Source organism: Macaca mulatta, chromosome 11 (assembly GCF_049350105.2).
Source record: "Macaca mulatta isolate MMU2019108-1 chromosome 11, T2T-MMU8v2.0, whole genome shotgun sequence".
NCBI lineage: Eukaryota > Metazoa > Chordata > Mammalia > Primates > Cercopithecidae > Macaca > Macaca mulatta.
In genome coordinates, this window is record NC_133416.1 from 58334594 (window position 1) to 58356195 (window position 21602).

The following is a 21602-nucleotide window of genomic DNA, read 5'->3' on the forward strand; positions in this document are numbered from 1 at the left end:
ACTCCAGCCTGGGTGACAGAGCGAGACTCCATCTCCAAAAAAAAAACAAAAAACAAAAAACAAAACCAGCCTAGACAACATAGTGGGACCTTGTCTCTAGAAAAAAATTTTAAAAATTAGCCAGGTGTAATGGTGTGCACCCGTAGTCCCAGCTACTCAGGAGGCTGAGGTGGGAGGATCACTTGAGTCCTGGAGGTTGAGGCTGCAGTGAGCCGTGACTATGCCACGGCATTCCAGCCTGGGCAACACAGTGAGATTCTATCTCAAAAACAAAAAACAACAACAACAAAAACATACAATTCAGGGCCAGGCGCAGTGGCTCACACCTGTAATCCTGGTGCTTTGGGAGGCCGAGGAGGGAGGATCACTTGAGGCCAGGAGTTTGAGACCAGCCTGACCAACATGTTGAAACGTTGTCTCTACTAAAAACACAAAAATTAGCCAGGGGTTGTGGTGGGCGCCTGTAGTCCCAGCTACTCGGGAGGCTGAAGCAGGAGAATTGCTTGAACCTGGGAGGCAGAGGTTGCAGTGAGCCGAGATCATGCCTGGGCGACACAGCAAGACCATCACACACACAAAAAAACTACAATCAGATCCTGCTTTTTAAGTCAGAAAGTATTTAGAAATAAAATAGTTTTCAAGTCATCTTCTGCTGTATTTGTATATTATATTACTAAATTCAAGTCAGGTCTGTATGAAAGGCATATAAATAGCAGTGGCTCTCAATCTTAGCAGCAGCACATTAGAATCACCTGGGGAGCTTTAAAAAAATCCCTTTCAGGCCATATCCCGTGTCAACTAAATCCAAATGGGGAGGAGGGATTGGTGAGCTTAATTACTCAGTGCTATGTATTAATAAACTAAGAGAATGCATGGGTTTGATCTCTATGTCATCTAGAATGACCATCTTTTTATAGCAAGACTTGACTTTGCAGAGGTCCTCAGTGAGCCATCTTGAAACATTACCACGGCCGGGCGCGGTGGCTCAAGCCTGTAATCCCAGCACTTTGGGAGGCCGAGACGGGTGGATCACGAGGTCAGGAGATCGAGACCATCCCGGCTAACACGGTGAAACCCCGTCTCTACTAAAAAAATACAAAAAACTAGCCGGGCGAGGTGGCGGGCGCCTGTAGTCCCAGCTACTCGGGAGGCTGAGGCAGGAGAATGGCATAAACCTGGGAGACGGAGCTTGCAGTGAGCTGAGATCCGGCCACTGTACTCCAGCCTGGGTGACAGAGCGAGACTCCGTCTCAAAAAAATAATAATAAATAAATAAATAAAAAAGAAACATTACCACAAAGGGTGAGGGTATTTGTTCAGGTCTACACATACCCATCACCACTACTGGGGTGAAAACACTCAGTCTGACATGGTCTCAGTAAATCCCTTCAAAACCTTTTCTTCTTTTTTGAATTCATCAAATAGTCTTTGAGCACTTGCTATGTTCTAGGCCCTGTTTTAGGTGGCAGGAATATAGCAATAAACAAGTTAAAGAAGGTTCCCTGGCCGGGCGCGGTGGCTCACGCCTATAATCCTAGCACTTTCGGAGGCCAAGGTGGGCAGATCATGAGGTCAGGAGTTCAAGATCAGCCTGGCCAACATAGTGAAACCCCGTCTCTACTAAAAACAACAAAAAAAAATTAGCCTGGTGTGGTGGTAGGTGCCTATAATCCCAGCTACTCAGGAGGCTGAGGCAGGAGAATCTCTTGAACCTGGGAGGTAGAAGCTGCAGTGAGCTGAGATCACGCCACTGCACTCCAGCCTGGACAACAGTGCAAGACTCTAAAAAAAAAACAAGAAAAAGAAAAAGAAGGTTCCCTGACAGAACATAACATCATTGTCATCTAAATTTCTATCTCTTCACAGCAATACCATACTAAATTATTCAGCAAACCCCTCATGTTTTCTTTCTCTCCAGTTCACTGTCTTTACAGTATTAGTGATAATAAAGGAAGCATAAGGGAATTATTTTAAAACATATAGTAAAAATGATGTAACTTGAAAGGGCCTAGTATGCTTATAGCAGATGTTTTATGCAACTGCCCTGAGTAGCTTACCTCTATTCCCCTCCAGTTTCAAAGCAGGAACATGGAAACACAAGTGAGCAGTAGATAAAAACTACACGATAGGCTAGGTGCAGTTGTTCATGTCTATAATCCCAGCACTTTGGGAGGCCAAGGCAAGTCGATCACTTGAGATCAGGAGTTCGAAACTAGCCTAGCTAACATGGTGAAACCCCATCTCTACTAAAAGTATAAAAAATAATTAGCCAGGCATGGTGGCACACGCCTGTAGCCTGTAGTCCCAGCTAGTTGAGAGCCTGAGGCAGGAGAATTGCTTGAACCCGGGAGAGGAGGCTGCAGTGAGCCGTGACTATGCCACTGCACTTCAGCCTGGATGACAGAGGAGACTCTGTCTCAAAAGCAAACAGCAACAAAAAAAACTACACCATATCTGGATTGTATGCTGTCCCTGAGAGAGCTGTCATTTGATAGTCTTTCTCTGGGAATACTGGTTCTGGAACTGTTTCCCAGAGGTCAAAACAGGGCTTAATGTTCTTTAAGCACTTTAAGAAGTGCTTCCGGAGTACAAATATTTCTATTTCTTCAGCACGATTGAGAGATCAGTTTAGATCACTTGCAAGATACCAGATGTATCTCAAAGTTTGAGATGTACATCTCGAAGTTTACCAAAAAATGAAGCTGATTTCCCTTTTTTCTCCTCAAGTCTTTCAGTCTCTCACATTTCTACTCGGCTGAATTATTTGCCAACTACCAATTATTTTCATACCTACCAGAAATGTGCTTTTATTTTCCTTTAGCTTATAAAGTCACTAAACACATCTAATTTCTGCTAACCTTATTTATTTTGGAAGCTGAAAAGAAAAGTATCTATGTCAGATACAAATTTACTTCCAGGCAGTTTGTAAGATATTAAACATTTAATCAAAGAAATCTGAATCAGCAAAGCCCTACCTCAGGAGATTTACCAGATATAGGCCTACCTTCTTAGTTTTTTTCCATACATTATAGGATTAGCTCTTACCAGCCTACAAATCTCATTAAAACACTGCTAATTGAAAACATCACCTGTGGCATCATTAGTACTAGGCTCTTTTATTAAATTTCTGACATCACTGACTCTTTCCAGTTAGGCAAAAAATGGCAACTCACAACAATATTCATAGGTTAAATATTCAAGGGAATCTGACTATTTTGATATAGAAAATAGAACTCTCATTTAAGTATTCAAAGATCAAATGTCTATCATCATAGTATGGCATAACTGGGAAAACACCAACAGTTATTTTTTTTGTTTTGTTTTCTTGTGACTAAGGGAATCCACACTTAGCCCTTTATAGTGCTGAGCCTCAAGGCTTCTTTTCCGATCCAAAATGTCTACCAGCTCATGCTTTTCCTCCCCCATGCAGTTAGGCTTCCATCTTCACTGGCAAGCATCATTATTACCTCTCTATACTTGGGAGTTCTTACGTCTTGCTCATCCTGTACCCCCTACCATGCCTGGCTTCAAAGTAGGACAATCTCTCTAGTCCCTCACTCCTCCCTGTACTGAAAGGCAAGCACAGACACTTTTCTGTGTTTTTATTTATTTTTTTTTTTTCTATTTTTCTTGTGTGTGTTTTTTTGGGGTGTGTGTGTGTGTGTGTGTGTGTGTGTGTGTGTGTGTGTGTTTGAGACACAGTAGCACTCTGTTGCCCAGGCTGTAGTGCAGTGGCGCTATCTCGGCTTACTACAACCTACGCCTCCCGAGTTAAAGTGACTCTCCCACCTCAGCCTGCTGAGTAGCTGGGATTACAGGCGCGCTCCTGTAATCCCATGTAAACCATGCCTGGCTAATTTTTGTATTCTTAGTAGAGATGGGGTTTCACCACGTTGGCCAAACTGCTCTGAAACTCCAGGCCTTAAGTGATCCAACTGTCTCAGCCTCCCAAAGTGTTAGGATTACAGGCGTGAGCCACTGTGCCTGGCGTACTTTTCTGTGTTTTAAGGCTTTAATTGCCGATGACTCTTAGGAAAATCCTGAAAGTACCAGAATACTTAGTCCTATGAAATGGTAAATAGGCCCTAACCATCTCTTCTCTTTTATGCTCAAAGTGATAGGACTTAGGAACATTTCTCCTCCCTCAGACCATATTTCTTTTTTCTTTTTTTTTTTTTTGTGAGACCAAGTCTCGCTCTTGTTGCGCAGGCTGGAGTGCAATGGTGAGAGGCTGGAGTGCAATGGCGTGATCTCAGCTCACCACAACCTCCGCCTCCCGGGTTGAAGTGATTCTCCTGCCTCAGCCTCCCAAGTAGCTGGGATTACAGGTGTGCGCCACCACACCTGGCTAACTTTCTATTTTCACTAGAGACAGGGTTTCTCCATGTTGGTCAGGCTGGTCTCGAACTCCCGACCTCAGGTGATCCACCCGCCTCAGCCTCCCAAAGTGCTGGGATTACAGGTGTGAGCCACTGTGCCAGGCCAGACCACATTTCTGATGAAGGCCTTGTCTTCTAAAATGGCCAGCAAATTCCCTAGAGATGTAACCAGTTAGATCTGATGATGCAATCAAAGCAGAAATGTTATTTGCCCCTTGTCTTTTTTTTTTTTTTTTTTTTTTTTTTGAGACGGAGTCTCGCTGTGTCTCCCAGGCTGGAGTGCAGTGGCGTGATCTCGGCTCACTGCAAGCTCTGCCTCCCGGGTTCACGCCATTCTCCCGCCTCAGCCTCCCAAGTAGCTGAGACTACAGGCGCCCGCCACCACGCCCGGCTAGTTTTTTGTATTTTTAGTAGAGACGGGGTTTCACCATGTTAGCCAGGATAGTCTCGATCTCCTGACCTCGTGATCCACCCGCCTCGGCCTCCCAAAGTGCTGGGATTACAGGCTTGAGCCACCGCGCCCGGCCTGCCCTTTGTCTTTTATAGATAGAGAGTAAATTTGTGTTTCTGAGGATATGCAGAGCAGAAGACACCCAGTTTACTAAGCTTCAACCCTTCTCAGGCATGATAACTAGCTTTTTATCATTATCCTCCAATCTGTAGCCAGAGTAACTTTTTTAAAATGTAAATCTAGAAATGTTCCTTCTCTGTTTATAAAGTTTCAGCGGTTTCCCAATGTAATCATGACAAAGAGGCCGGGTGTGGTGGCTCACGCCTGTAATCCCAGCACTTTGGGAGGCTGAGGCGGGCAGATTACCTGAGGTCAGGAGTTCGAGACCAGCCTCAACATGGAGAATCATGACAAAGTGCTAACTCCTCAACATGGCTCCCAAAACTCTTCAGAACTGGGCCCAGTTTACCTTTTCAGTCTCATCTCTCACCATACTTCCCATCTCTCTATACATACGTATAGTGAGACTGCGTCTTGCTCTGTTGCCCAGGCTGGAGAGCAGTGGCGTGATCACAGCTCACTGCAAGACTCAAATTCCTGGGCCCAATCAATCCTCCCACCTCAGCCTCAGCCTCCCAAGTAGCTGGTCTATAGGCACACACCACCATGCCTGGCTCATCTTTTAACTTTTTGTACAGACAGGGCCTCACTCTCCTGGCCTCTCAGGATCCTCCTGCCTCAGCCTCCTAAAGTGCTGAGATTACAGACAGGAGACACTGCACCTGGCCTCTTTTCCCTTTTTAAAAGATTCAGCAGACAAACTGCAGTTCCTTCTCCTGCCCCCAGGCCTTGGGGTCCACCTGCTCTCTTCTACCTCAACTCAACTGCTATGATTCATTTTTTGCACATAAATTTGCATTTAATTCATACAATAATGCTGTGAGGTAGGAGGAATTATCTCCTCCTCACCATTTTCCAACTGAAGGAACTGAGGCTACAGTAATTAGAAATGTTAAATAATGTGCCCAAGGTTACACAGCTATTAAATACTGGATTTACAAATGAATTTATTCATTCATTCATAAATACATTATGAACACTGATATGCCTGGAACTATTTCAGGCAGTAGGGAAATAGTAAGCAAACAAACTCATTTTATCCAAGTTTTATCCTGTTTATCACCACTCAATGCCTCATATTAAGTAGCAACTGTTTAAAACATTCCTGAGGGCAAAAAATATATAATCAAAAGCTCCCACTGAGTGCTCCAAAGATATTTCTAAAGGTGTTGCACTCTAACACTTATGCATGGATATTTGCACAACTCATACTAATGAAATGATAGTATCAATTAACTATGATTTCACTAAAAGAACCCGAAAAGGACTCAAAGGCCAGGCATGGAGGCTCCCATTTATAATCCCAATACTTTGGGAGGCTGAGGCAGAGGATCGCTTGAGCCCAGGAATTCAACACCAGCCTAGGTAATACAGTGAGACTCTGTCTTTTGTTCTTTTTTCTTCCTTCCTTCTTTTCTATCTTTCTTTCTTTTTTTTTTTTTTTTTTTTTTTTTTGAGACGGAGTCTCACTCTGTAGCCCAGGCTGGAGTGCAGTGGCCGGATCTCAGCTCACTGCAAGCTCCGCCTCCCGGGTTCACGCCATTCTCCCGCCTCAGCCTCCCGAGTAGCTGGGACTACAGGCGCTGCCACCTCGCCCGGCTATTTTTTGTATTTCTTAGTAGAGACGGGGTTTCACCGTGTTAGCCAGGATGGTCTCGATCTCCTGACCTCGTGATCCGCCCATCTCGGCCTCCCAAAGTGCTGGGATTACAGGCTTGAGCCACCGCGCCCGGCCATCTTTTTTTTTTTTTTTTTGGTAGAGATGGGGTCTCAAAATGTTGCCCAGGCTAGTCTCAAAATCCTGGGCTCAAGTGATCCTTCCACCTCAGCCTCCCAAAGTGCTGGGATTAAAGGCGTGAGCCACTGCACCTGGGCCCTTCCTTCCTTTCATCCCTCCTGTACACCCTCCCTTCTTTCCTTCATTTTTTAGAGACCGGGTCTCACACTGTCACCCAGGCTGGAGTGTAGTGGTGCTATCATAGCTCACTGCCACCTTGAACTCCTAGGCTCAAGGGATCCTCCTGCTGTAGCCTCCTGAATAGCTGGAACCACAGAAGCACACTACTGCAACCATCTAATTTTTAAAGTTTTTGGTTGGGCGTAGTGGCTCACACCTGTAATCGCAGCATTTTGGGAGGCCAGGGTAGGTGAATCATCTGAGGTCAGGAGTTTGAGACCAGCCTGGCCAGCATGGCAAAACCCTGTCTCTACTAAAAATACAAAAATCAGTCAGGTGTGGTGGCAGGCACCTGTAATCCCAGCTACTTGGGAAGCTGAGGCAGATGAATTGCTTGAACCCAGGAGGTGGAGGTTGCAGCAAGCCGAGATGGCACCACTGCACTCCAGCCTGGGTGACAGAGCAAGACTCGGTCTAAAAAAATACAAATAATAATAATAATAAAATAATATTTTTTACATTTTTTTGGTAGAGATGGGGTCTCGCCATCTTGCCCAGGATAGTCTTGAACTTCTGGGTCCAAGCAATCCTCTCACCTCAGCCTCCTGAGTAGCTGGGACCAAAAAAAAAGAAAGCAGGGGGAGGTGGGTGAAGGACTAAAAGATTCTGCAATATAGCTGGTCTTTCTGCCCTAAGGCTAAATGAATTTCCAGATTTCTGTATGGTTCTTTTTATTATTTAGGTCTGTGTTGAAGTGTGTACCTCTGCAGAGAGACATTCACTGGTCATTCTACCTAAAGAAGATTCCATATATTTTCATTATGGCACTTCTTTCTGAAATTTCCTTATCTGTCTGTTTATAGTTTCTTCTCTGTACTTCTCTCACAGGAATGTAAGCTCTATTCTTGCAAGGATCTTCTTTGTCTTGTCACCCTATTATCACCAAGACCTGGCCATCCTAGGTACTCAATAAACACTATTTTTTAAATGACTAAAATAATAATATGCCCATATAAAAAATATAGGTCTTTAGCTGGGCAGGGTGGCTCATACCTATAATCCCAGCACTTTGGGAGGCCGATGGGGGCAGATCACTTGAGGCCAGGAGCACAAGCCTGGACAACATAGCGAAACCTCATCTCTACTAAACACACACACACACACACACACACACACACACAAAGCTGGGCATGGTGGCGCACGCCTGTCATCGCACCTACTCGAGAGGCTGAGGTACAAGAATCGTTTGAACCTGGGAGGTGGAGGTTGCAGTGAGCCAAGATGGCACCACTGCACTCCAGCCTGAGTGACAGAGCAAGACTCTGTCTCAATTAAAAAAAAAAAAAAAAAAAAAGCCAGGTGTGGTGGCTCACGAGGTCAGGAGTTTGAGACCAGTCTAACCGACATAGTGAAATCCCATCTCTACTAAAAATACAAAAATTAGCCAGGCATGGTGGCACACACCTGTAATCCCAGCTACTCAGGAGGCTGAAGCAGAAGAATTGCTTGAATCCCGAGGCGGAGGTTGCAGTGAGCCGAGATTACGCCATGGCACTCCAGCCTGGGTGACAGAGCAAACTCTATCGCAAAAAAAAAAAAAAAAAAGTCTTTATAATTAGGCTACTCAGCAAACATGATTGGGTTATACTGTAGATGAATAGTCAAGACAATGCTGCTACCATTTATTATCAAATCTGTATTGAGTACCTGGCTGTCTATGATCCCTGTGAAGAGCTCCTGAATATTCTTCTTTACGAGTCTGCATGTTACTGCAATTACTTCTTCAAGTACAATTTAATTAATTAAATCTCTCACACATTTTTAAGCATCTTCTTTCCCTATCAAACCTACAAACCTATCTGCCCTTGAAAGTATCTTCTCTTTTGCTCCTGATGTAATGAGGGCTAAGTTCCTCCTCCTGGGAAAGGCTAATCCTTACCCACAGACTTGGAGCCCACTCCCTCTCAATTCCCAAGAACCTTTTTCCTCTGATTATCCCAATACATGTACCATCAATCTTCCTCTCTAGATAATTCCCATTAGCATACCATCACATTTGAGTATTTCCCATCTTATAAAAAGAAAGTCTTCCCACATCCGCCTTCAACTACTGCTCTACTTCTCTGTACCTTTCATAACTAAAAGTCTTTATATAAAGAGTCTCTATTTCCTCACCTCCAATTCATTCTTTCAACCAACACAGTTCGGCTTTCACTACAACATATCATGGAAAGTAACTGTCATGGTCACCAGTGACTTCCATGTAGCCAAACTCAATGGTCACTTCTCTGGGCTCATCTTCTGTTTTCAGGAGCACTCAACACAGCTGTAACTCCTACATTCACCACTCTCTTCTCTGGATCCTGAATACTCTTACCTAATTTTCTTCCCACCTCACTGGCAACATCTTCTTAACTCCCCTGTGGCAACCCTCCTGCTCTACAAAACATCTGCACTTGATTTTTGGCTCTTCTCTTTCTACACTTTCAGATCTCATTAACTCCCATACATTCAAGTATCTCTTTATTCTAATGACTACCAAATGTGTCTACTAGGTCTAGACTTGTATATTGATTTGCATATTTAATGCCTACCTAACACTGCCTTTTTGTTGTCTCTCAGAGATATCAAATGGACCAAGTCCAATATAAAACTCTTGATCTTATTCCAAACATACCCAGCCTATCCCCCCTTCTCAGCAAATGTCAATACCATCCAACAAAATATTCAAACCAGAACTCTTGAAGGCATCCTAGATTGATCCTTTCCTCTTATCCTCATGTTCATTAGCAAGTCTTATACTTTTTTATCTATAAAATATATCTTGAATTCACATTCTCTTCAGTAGAGGATAGAAATTTATAGGACAGGCTCTGGAGGTAAGCTACTAGAATTTACATGACAGTAATAATTGCTAGCATTTATTGAGCACTTACTAGTTGCCTGACACTACCCTAATTATTTTACATATATAAACTAATTTAATCTTCATAACAATCTCACAAGGTAAGTACTACTATTATTACCTCTATTTTAAAGAGAAGCATGGAGAGGTTAAGTAATGTGCCCAATCCTGGTGAAGCCAGAATTCAAACCCCTAAGTTTGGTTTCAGATGTCACTATGCTAGGCTGTCTCTTAGAAAAAATAGACCAAAGATGGGGAGTTGAAAGCTATTCAACAGTCCAGGTAAAAAACAATGAGAATATGACACAGCAACGAAAGTACAGACACAAAGCAGACAAATACAAGAAATATTCAGATAAGACCTAAATAGAGAGTTACATTATGTTCAAGGATTGAAAGGCTGAATACATATGCCAATGATGTCAATTTATCCCAAATTCATCTATAGGTTCAATTCCAATAAATATCGCAATAGATTCAACTTGACAAGATGATTCTAAAAAACAAATTTTTTTTGAAACAGGGTCTCATTATTGCCCAGGCCAATTGCAGTGGCATAATCATGGCTCATTGCAGCTTCAACTGCCGAGGCTCAAGCAATCCTCCCCCAACCTCAGCCTCCTGAGTAGCTGGGACTACAGGTGTGCACCACCACACCTGGCTAATTTTTTAATTTTTTTGTAGAGATAGGGTCTGTTTATGTTGCCCAGGTTGGTCTCAAACTCCTGGGCTCAAGCAATCCTTCCACTTTAGCCTTCCAAAATGCTGAGATTACAGGTGTGAGCCACTGCACCCAGCCATTCTAAAATTTCTATCAATAAGCAGAACCAAGAAAGGCCAAATACTCCGGAAAAAGAACGAGATGAGGGCTATGCCCTGCCAGATACCAACAATTACTTAAAAACTTTAGTAATTAAGACAGCATGGTATTGACACAGATAGACAAATTAACCTATAGAAGAGAATACAGAACCCATAAACTGACCCCACATATATAGAAATTTGATTTATGACAGCTGGTATAGTTGAGCAGTGGCAAAGATGGACTTTTCAATAAATTATGCTGGAAAAATCAGATATCTGGATGTGAAAAAAATGGAATTGGAGCCTTAGCAACACCCAGTACAAAATCAACTTTAAGACTAAAGTGTGAAAAGCAAACATAGAAAACTTTAAAAAAACAATATAGGAGAATATCTTTATGGCCTCAGCATAAGCAAGAATTTCTTAGACAACACTGGACAAGGTGGCTCATGCCTGCAATCCCAACACTTTGGGAGGCTGAGGCAGGAGGATCACTTGAGGTCAGGAGTTTGAGACCAGCCTGGCCAACATGGCAAAATGCCATCTGTACTAAAATCACATAAATTAGGCCAGGTGCAGTGGCTCACGCCTATAATCCCAGCATTTTGGGAGGCCAAGGTGGGCGGATCACTTAAAGTCAGGAGTTCAAGACCAGCCTGGCTAACATGGTGAAACTCTGTCTCTACTAAAAATACAAAAAACTAGCTGGGCATGGTGGCGGGTGCCTGTCTTCCTAGCTACTTGGGAGGCTGAGGCAGGAGAATCGCTTGAACCTGGGAGGCAGAGGTTGCAGTGAGCCGAGATCACACCACTGCACTCCAGCCTGGTGGACAGAGTGAGACTCCGTCTCAAAAAAAACACCAAATACAAAAATTAGCTGGGTATGGTGGTGCACACCTGTAATTTCAGCTACTTGGGAGGCTGAGGCAGAACTGCTTGAACCCAGGAGGTAAAGGTTGCAGTGAGCCAAGATCACACCATTGCAGTCCAGGCTGGGTGATGCAGTGAGACTGTCTCAAAAAAAAATTTTTTTTCTTAGACAAGACTCAAAAATCATATACCATAAAAGATTCATTAATTATACTAAGAACTTTAGGCCAGGCATGGGGGCTAATGCCTGTAATCCCAACACTTTGAGGTAGCTCGAGTGGGAGAACTGCCTGAGTCCAGGAGTTTGAGACTAGCCTCAGCAACATAGGGAGACCCCCTTCTCCACAAAAAATACAAAAAATTAGCCAGGCTTGGTGGTGCATGCCTGTGGTCCCAGCTCCTTGAGAGGCAGAGGCAGGAGGATCACTTGAGCCCAGGAGGTTGAGGCTGCAGTGAGCTGTGACTGCCATTGCACTCCAGCCTGGTCGACAGAGCAAGACCCTGTCCCTGCCCCCTCCCCACCAAAAAAAGAACCTTAGAACCAAAGACACATAAAGAGAGGGAAATGACAAGCCATAAACTGGCAGAATATACTGACTACACACAAAACTGACAAAAGATGAGTATCTAAAATATATTTGGGGCTGGCCATGATGGCTCACACCTGTAATCTCAACACTTTTGTAGATTACTCCATCTCTACAAAAAAAAAAAAATCAGCCAGGTATGGTGGCATGCCCGGCTGTTGTCTCAGCTACTCAGGAGGCTGAGGTAGGAGGATTGCCTGAGCCCAGTAGTTTGAGGCTGCAGTGAGTCAAGCTTGTGCCACTACACTGCAGTCTGGGTGACAGAGTGAGATCCTATCTCAAAAAAAAAAAATTAATAAAATATATCTAAGATTCCTATAAATTAATATGAAAAAGGCCAAACCTCCCTCCCCCACCCCGTACCCCCAAAAAACTCAAATACTTACTTCTTAGGAGAAAACATCAGTGGCCCACAAACATATGAAAAGGTGCTGGCCTCATAAGAAATTAGGAAAATACAAATTAAAACCACAATAAAATACTATTCCACACAAAAATTACAACAGTGAACAAATAAAATAATGGCTAGGATGCAGAACCGAAACACCTGAACTCTAAGTATACTAGAAAATTAATTTAGCATTATCTTGTAGGAAGATATAGCAAGCTCATAATCCAACAATTCCATTGTTCCTACAATCCCTCTGCCTGGAATATATTTCTCCTCCACCTTTGCATGGCCAAATCTTACCCTTCTTTCAGATACCACCTTAGGAGGTAGAAGTAGTATTTCTATGTTCCGAATTCCTATAGCACTTCAAGTGCTTTTAGCATATTTATTTCCAACCTGTATCACATTTATTTATATACATGTCTTATCTTCTCTATCAAATTGTAAGCAAATGAAAGACAGAAACCTGTTTGATTTATTTATATTCAGCATCTGCATATGGGAGCATATGGTGAAGACAAAGCTATAGAATCAAGCTGTATAAAACCAAGTACACAGTAGGCACTCAAACGTTTGCTGAATGATAAGAGTAAAAATCTGCTTAGTGACTGAGGGAATAAACTAGGATTTGCTGTGCATATAAAACATTAGGCGGGGCACAGTGGCTCACGCCTGTAATCCCAGCACTTTGGGAGGCCAAAGCAGGCAGATCACCTGAGGTTGGGAGTTAGAGACCAGTCTGGCCAATATAGTGAAACTCCATCCCTACTAAAAATACAAAAATTAGCCAGGTGTGGTGGCACATGCCTGTAATCCCAGCTACTTGGGAGGCTGAAGCAGGAGAATCACTTGAACCCAGGAGGCAGAGGCTGCAGTGAGCTGAGACTGCGCCACTGCACTCCAGCCTCAGCAACAGAGTGAGACTTCATCTCAAAAAAAAAAAAAAAAAAAAAAGGAAGGAAGAAAATTAAATCATTGGTGAAAGGAAAACCAGAACACCAATTTGTGTACCCAAAGTCCCAAGTTTATTCTGTTAGGTTCCACTTGAGGCGTAGTGAGAGTCGACTATCAGCAACAAATGGAAACTACTATGAACAAGGCATAAAGGAGACCAGGATAGGAAAAGGTAGGGGGGTGGGGAAGACAGAAGGTGACAAAGTAGAGGGAAGGCTGGGATAACTGGCAAGCCACATGTAGCAGAATAAAACTGGATCCTCATCTCTCACCTTACACAAAAATCAACTCAAGGTCGATCAAAGACTTACATCTAAGACTTGAAACCATAAAAATTCTAGAATATAACATTGGAAAAACCCTTCTAGACACTAGCTTAGGCAAAGATTTCATGACCAAGAACCCAAAAGCAAACGCAACAAAAACAAAGATAAATAGATGAAACTTAATTAAACTAAAATGCTTCTGCACAACAGAAGAAATAACCAGCAGAGTAAACAGCCCACAGAGTGGGAGAAAGTCTTCACAATCTATACATCCGACAAAGGACTAACATCCAGAATCCACAAGGAACTCAAACAAATCAGCAAGAAAAAAACAATCCCATGAAAAAGTGGCTAAGGACATGAATAGACAATTCTCAAAAGAAGACATACAAATGGTCAACAAGCATATGGAAAAATGCTCAACATCACTATTAGGGAAATGAAAATCAAAACCGCCATGCAATATCACCTTACTTCTGCAAGAACAGCCATAATCAAAAAATTAAAAAAAACAACAACAGATGCTGGCATGGATGTGGTGAAAAGGGAACACTTCTATACTGTCGGTGGGAATGTAAACAGTACAATCACTACGAAAAACAGTGTGGAGATTCCTTAAAAAACTAAAAGTATATCTACCATTTGATCCAGCAATCCCACTGCTGGGTATCTACCCAGAGGAAAAGAAGTCATTATATGAAAAAGATACTTGCACATGCATGTTTATAGTAGCATAATTTGCAATTGCAAAAATATGGAACCAGCCCAAATGCCCATCAACAAGTGGATAAAGAAAATGTGGTGGCCAGGCGTGGAGGCCCACACCTGTAATCCCAGCACTTTGGGAGGCGAGGCGGGCGGATCACAAGGTCAGAAGTTCAAGACCAGCCTAGCCAATATGGTGAAACTCCATCTCCACTAAAAATACAAAAATTAGCCAGGCGTGGTGGTGGGTGCCTGTAATCCAGGCTACTCCAGAGGCTCAGACAAGAGAATCACTTGAACCCGGCAGGCAGAGGTTGTAGTTAGCCGAGATTGTGTCACTGCACTCCAGCCTGGGCGACAGAGTGAGACTCTGTCTCAAAAAAAAAAAAAAAAAGAAAAAAAAAAAGAAAAAAAAAGAAAGAAAAGAAAAGAAAATGTGGTATATAGGCCAGGTGCAGTGGCTCACATCTGTAATCCCAGCACTTTGGGAAGCCGAGGTGGGCGGATCACTTGAGGTCAGGAGTTTGAGGCCAGCCTGACCAATATGGCGAAACCCTGTCTTTACTAAAAATACAAAAAGTAGCCTGGCATGGTGTCAGGCACCTGCAATTCCAGTTACTCTGGAGGTTGAGGCAGGAGAATCTCTTGAACCCAGGAGGTGACAGTTGCAGTGTGCCAAGATTGCGCCGCTGTACTCCAGCCTGAGCAACAGAGCGAGACTCCATCTCAAAAGAAAGAAAGAAAGAAAGAAAATGTAGTATATATACACCATAGAAAATTACTCAGCCATAAAAAGAACGAAATAATGGCATTTGCAGCAAACTGGATGGAACTAGAGACCATTACTCTAAGTGAAGTAACTCAGGAATGGAAAACCAAACGTCGTATGTTTTCACTCGTAAGTGAGAGTTAAGCTATGAGGTCACAAATGTTTAACTATAATACAATGGACTTTGGGGACTCGAGGGGAAAGGATGGGAAGAGGTGAGGGATAAAAGACTATACACTGGGTACAGTGTATACTGCTCAGGCTCAGGAGATGGGTGCACCACAATCTCAGAAATCACCACTAAAGAACTTATTAATGTAAGCAAACACCACCTGTTCCTCAAAAACCTTAAAAAAAAAAAAAAAAAGTAGGGCCGGGCGCGGTGGCTCAAGCCTGTAATCCCAGCACTTTGGGAGGCCGAGGCGGGTGGATCACGAGGTCAGGAGATCGAGACTATCCTGGCTAACATGGTGAAACCCCGTCTCTACTAAAAATACAAAAAACTAGCCGGGCGTGGTGGCGGGCGCCTGTAATCCCAGCTACTTGGGAGGCTGAGGCGGGAGAATGGCGTGAACCCGGGAGGCGGAGCTTGCAGTGAGCCGAGATCACGCCACTGCACTCCAGCCTGGGAGACACAGCGAGACTCCGTCTCAAAAAAAGAAAAAAAAAAAGTAGAAGGAAGGAATGGCAACACTGCTGCTTTGTAGGTTGTCTTCCATAATAAGAGGAGGGCAAGAAAAATGTAGGAAAGCAAAGAAAATTTATGAACTTACAGTAAAAAGGAGTAACAGCATAACTTAAAAGAATGAAGAAATAGATTACGTTGATAGATACATTTTTTCTTAAATTTTTTTCTTTTTTTTCCGAGATGGAGGCCTGCTCTGTCACCCAGGGTGGAGTGCAGTGGCACTATCTTTGCTCACTGCAACCTCCGCCTCCCAGGTTCAAGCGATTCTTGTGCCACAGTCTCTTGAGTAACTGGGACTACAGGCATGCATCACCATGCTCAGCTAATTTTTTGCATTTTTAGTAGAGACGGGGTTTCGCCATGTTGGCCAGGCTGGTCTAGAACTCCCGGCCTCAGGTGATCCACCTGCCTCAGCCTCCCAAAGTGCTGGGATTACAGGGTGAGCCACCGTGCCTAGTCTTTAATTTGTTATAAGGTATTTTAGACATAAAAAAGGTAAAACAGTGTAACAAATGACTGTGTACACTCTAGGCAGCTTACAAAACAGCATTAATGGTTGAAGCCCTCTATATTTTTCCTCAGTTATATACCCCTCCAACTCCCAGAGGCAACATTATCCTGAATTTGCACTTAATCATTCTTAACATGTCTTTATATTTTTACAGCAGTGCCATCTTTTTTTTTTTTTTTTTTTTTTGAGACGGAGTCTTACTCTGTCGCCCAGGCTGGAGTACAGTGGCACGATCTCAGCTCACTGCAAGCTCCGCCGCCTCCCGGGTTCACGCCATTCTCCTGCCTCAGCCTCCCGAGAAGCTGGGACTACAGGGGCCCGCCACCACGCCCGGCTAATTTTTTTTTTTTTTTGTATTTTTAGTAGAGACTGGGTTTCACCGTGTTTGCCAGGATGGTCTCCAACTCCTGACCTCGTGATCCGCCCACCTCAGCCTTCCAAAGTGCTGAGATTACAGGGGTGAGCCACCGCACCGGGCCAGCAGTGCCATCTTTTAAAAAGTAGTGAAGTATGGCTGAGTGCAGTGGCTCATGCCCGTAATCCCAGCACTTTGAGAGGCCGAGGCAGGCGGATCACCTGAGGTCAGGAGTTTGAGACCAGCCTGGCCAACATGGCGAAACCCCTTCTCTACTAAAAATACAAAAATTAGTTGGGAGTGGTGGCAGGCACCTGTAATCCCAGCTACTTGGAAGGCTGAGGCATGAGAATCGCTTGAACCCGGGAGGCGGAGGTTGCAGTGAGCCAAGATTGCGCCACAGCACTTTCAGCCTGGGCGACAGAGCAAGCCTCCATCTTGAAAAAAAAAGAAAAAAGAAATTTTTTTTAAAGTAATGAATTAAAAATTCTTAATTTTAAATTTTAAAAAGTAACGGATAACCTTTGCAGCAAAACAGGGCGAATCTCATCTAAATACACTGTCCATCATAAAAGACTTAGAATGAAAGGGAAAGTAAAGAACAGTAACAACAGACCAACTCTGAGACAAAGAGAGAAGATTTGGAAGATGGACAGGTGATAACTGAAGTGGGTAGAAATGAAGAAAAAAGTACTGAAAAAGCACAGCGAACAACAACAGCAACAAAAGGGCAAAAATCAGTCTCAATAAAGAGACTTAGGTCTCAATGAAGAGAGACCGTTGCCTCAGGAACTGCTATAGTACTTGCCTTTTTTAACAAAATGGAGAGATTGGCCGGGCGCGGTGGCTCAAGCCTGTAATCCCAGCACTTTGGGAGGCGGAGGCGGGTGGATCACGAGGTCGGGAGATCGAGACCATCCTGGCTAACACAGCGAAACCCCATCTCTACTAAAAAAAAATACAAAAAACTAGCCGGGCGAGGTGGCGGGCGCCTGTAGTCCCAGCTACTCGGGAGGCTGAGGCAGGGGAATGGCGTGAATCCGGGAGGCGGAGCTTGCAGTGAGCTGAGATCCGGCCACTGCACTCCTGGGCGACAGAGCGAGACTCCGTCTCAAAAAAAAAAAACAACCAAAAAAAAAAAAAAAAAACCCCAAAAAAAAACCAAAATGGAGAGATAGTGAGTTCATTCACTCAACAAATTAGTGCATACTACTTATTAGGCACTATTCTAACAGTAGGCAGAGAGCAGAGAACAAAAGAAAATCCCTTCTTTTATGAAGCATGAAGTTGGGGAGAGAAGCCAACAAATGAATTACACATCAGATGCTAGGAAAAAAATAAAGCAGAGAGGGTAAAGAAAGCAAGGAGTGCTGGTGAGGGGAAGGAGGCTCTTGCTATTTTACGTGAAGGAGATTGGAATCCCTCTCCGATAAAGTGACATGGGAGCAGAAACCTAAAGGAAGTAAGGAATATACAGGAATGTTTCGGGAAGAGTAACTGCAAATGCAAAGACAGTGAGGTGAAAGTGGAGCCCTAAGACCAGGTGTGGCTGCAGCAGAGCAAGCCGAGGAAGAGTATATAAAATGGCTGGAGGAGCAAACCATATGGATCCTTGCCAGATCTGTGGCTTTTATTCAAAGTGAGATGTGAAACCACTGGACAGTTTTCAGGAGAAAAGTAGCACAATCTGATGAACATTTTAAAGAAAGTGATCGCCGGGCGCGGTGGCTCAAGCCTGTAATCCCAGCACTTTGGGAGGCCGAGGCGGGTGGATCACAAGGTCAGGAGATCGAGACCATCCTGGCTAACATGGTGAAACCCCGTCTCTACTAAAAATACAAAAAAAAAACTAGCCGGGCGTGGTGGCGGGCGCCTGTAGTCCCAGCTACTCGGAGGCTGAGGCAGGAGAATGGCGTAAACCCGGGAGGCGGAGCTTGCAGTGAGCCGAGATCGCGCCACTGCACTCCAGCCTGGGTGACACAGCGAGACTCCGTCTCAAAAAAAAAAAAAAAAAAAGAAAGTGATCATATAATTTATCACTAAAACAGGTACACCTTAGTGAGCGAAAAAGGGTGATATTAATAGTTACCTTAGGACAGTATTAACAAGACCTAATTTTAAAAGGCTTCTCTGTGTGTAAATCATTTTGAAGGAATTCCTCCTGGCCAAACCTGGAACACTGTCATCAAAATATATAGTGATAGAAGATTACAATGTATTTAATAAAGTAAGAATCTATGAGTCTATATTGATAAAAAATAATAGGAACAGAAAACTCTTTCTTACAGTAGAAAGCCAACTAATAAATGTACAGGGAAGGTAAAAAGAGAAAATCACTTGGCAACGACCATAAAGATAACTGATTAGGGCAAGAATCATCTGAATGCTAAAATTAACAGGTGAAAGTTTGAGAACAGGATATTTACATAGTCACAAAACATCTCCCAAGACATTATTACAAAAGGCAAATGAATAACTTTATGAGGGAGAAAACTGGACCCTACCACTCAAGTAATATTGTCAGTAATAGGAGTAATAAATAGCATGTGCATCCTAATATGATACACAGAGAACTCAGCATCACTTCTTAGGTATTAATGCCCAACGTGAATAACCTGAATCTAACCACGAGGAAACAACAGACAAAAACAAATTGAAGGATGCTCCACAAAATAACTACCCTGCACTTATCAAATTGTCAGTGTCATAAAAATACAGACTCAAGAACTGTTCCAGATTAAAGGAGATGAAAGAGACAAGGTCACTGAATCAACACATGATATTGGATATTTTTTTTTTTTTTTTTTTTTTTTTTTTTTTGAGACGGAGTCTCGCTCTGTCGCCCAGGCTGGAGTGCAGTGGCGCGATCTCGGCTCACTGCAAGCTCCGCCTCCCGGATTCACGCCATTCTCCTGCCTCAGCCTCCCGAGTAGCTGGGACTACAGGCGCCCACAACCGCGCCCGGCTAATTTTTTGTATTTTTAGTAGAGACGGGGTTTCACCGTGGTCTCGATCTCCTGACCTTGTGATCCGCCCGCCTCGGCCTCCCAAAGTGCTGGGATTACAGGCGTGAGCCACCGCGCCCGGCCGGATATTCTTTTACTATAATGGATATTATTAGGACAACTGAGAAAATCTGAATAAGGTCTATAGATTATAGCATTGTGTCAGTGTTAAGTTCCCGATTTTGATCATTATACCATAGTTATGTAAGAGAATTTCTTGTTTTTAAAAAATACAAACTGAAGTATTTAGGTGTTTGGGGTATCACATCTGCCTTTTACCTTTAAATCATTCAGAAAAAAATAATTCTGAGTGTGTGAGAAATTCTGAAAAAGAGAAGGAGAAAGCAAATATATTAAAGTATTATCCTTTGGGGAATCTAGGTGAAGGGTTTTCACAAATTCTTTGTAGTATTCATGCAAATATTATACAAGTCTAAAATTATTTTTTCCCAATTGCTTTTTATTGTGATAAAATACGCACAACAAACTTTACTATCTTAATCACTTTTAAGTGGACAGTTCAGTGGTATTAAGCACAATCATATTGTTGTACAACCATCACCATCATCCATCTCCAGAACTCTTCATCTTGCAAAGCTGAAACTCTCATACCCACTGAACAGTAACTAGCCCCTGGCAACCATCATTGGTGGTGATACTTTTGCAGCTAGCTGAGGGATCAGGACTAGGGCAAAGGAGAACTATTTGCATTCTTTTTGTTTTCCATTTTTAAAATTTGTAGTAAAATATACATAATACTATGTTGGCTGGGCACAGCAGCTCAGGTTTCTAATTCTAGCACTTTGGCAGGCCAAGGCAGGGGGATGGCTTGAGGTCAGTTCTAGACCAGCCTGGGCAACACAGCAAGACCCCATCTCTCTAAAATTTTTTTAAAATTAGCTAGGTGTGGTGGTGCACACCTGTAGTCCCAACTACTCGGGAGGCTAAGGCAGGGGAATAGCTTGGGCCTAGGAGTTTGAAGTTGTGGTGAACTGTGATTGTGCCACTGCACTGCAGCCTAGGTGACAGAGCAAGACCCTGTCTCAAAAAAAAAAAAAAAAAAAGTTATCATTTAACCTTTTTTTGTTGTTTTTTTTGTTGTTGTTGTCTATATCAATGCTTCAATCTGTAATATTTTAACCTTTTTTTTTTTTTTTTGAGACGGAGTCTCGCCGTGTGGCCCAGGCTGGAGTGCAGTGGCGCGATCTTGGCTCACTGCAAGCTCCACCTCCCGGGTTCACGCCATTCTCCCGCCTCAGCCTCCGAGTAGCTGGGACTACAGGCGCCCACCACCACGCCCGGCTAGTTTTTTGTATTTTCAGTAGAGACGGGTTTCACCATGTTAGCCAGGATGGTCTCGATCTCCTGACCTCGTGATCCACCCGCCTCGGCCTCCCAAAGTGCTGGGATTACAGGCTTGAGCCACCGCGCCCAGCCTATTTTAACCATTTTTAAGTATACATGTCAGTGCTATTAAGTACATTCACAGTGTACTTAACCATCACCACTATCCATTTTCAGAAATTTTCATCATCCCAATCTAAAATTCTGTGCCCATTAAACAAGAACTACTCACTCTCCCCTCTCCTGGTAACCACTACTCAACATTCTATCATTATGAATTTGACTACTTGAGGTATTTCATGGCAGTGGAATCATATATTTATCCTTTTGTGTCTGACATTTCACACATCATAATGTCCCAAGATTTATCCATGTTATATCACATATCAGAATCTCCTTCCAAGTCTGAATAATATTCCATCATATGTACATATTATATACATTTTATCTAGGTTGCTTCCACCTTTTGGCGGTTGTGAATAATGTTGCTAAACATAGGTGTACAAACAGCTGCTCAAGTCGCTGCTTTCAGTTGTCTTGAATATGTACTCAGAAGTGAAACAGCTGTATCATAATTCTACGTTTAGTTTTTTTGAGGAAC

At 43.2% G+C, this 21602-nt stretch overlaps 1 protein-coding gene, 2 long non-coding RNA genes and 1 pseudogene across 22 annotated transcripts in view; 2 read left to right on the forward strand and 2 right to left on the reverse strand.

The window, feature by feature from the left end:
• TFCP2 (transcription factor CP2) overlaps window positions 1–21602 on the reverse strand; it is an 83088-nt gene that overhangs the window by 43935 nt on the left and 17551 nt on the right. For 7 of the 19 annotated variants that reach the window (XM_077952300.1, XM_077952299.1, XM_077952294.1 and 4 more), the window contains exon 2: window positions 12400–12444. In XM_077952300.1, the coding sequence (XP_077808426.1) occupies window positions 12400–12444 (45 nt within the window). 19 annotated transcript variants of the gene reach the window in all.
• LOC144332901 (prohibitin 1 pseudogene) overlaps window positions 1–21602 on the reverse strand; it is a 52126-nt pseudogene that overhangs the window by 12973 nt on the left and 17551 nt on the right. The window contains exon 2 of the transcript XR_013401104.1: window positions 1396–1519. The product of XR_013401104.1 is annotated as a prohibitin 1 pseudogene (transcript). The remainder of the gene's footprint in view (window positions 1–1395; window positions 1520–21602) is intronic.
• LOC144332911 (uncharacterized) lies at window positions 1739–15780 on the forward strand. The gene is made up of 2 exons (XR_013401116.1): window positions 1739–4236; window positions 13321–15780. It is a non-coding gene; the product is annotated as an uncharacterized LOC144332911 (long non-coding RNA).
• Window positions 5420–8201, forward strand: LOC144332908 (uncharacterized). Its single transcript, XR_013401113.1, has 2 exons — window positions 5420–6912; window positions 7411–8201. It is a non-coding gene; the product is annotated as an uncharacterized LOC144332908 (long non-coding RNA).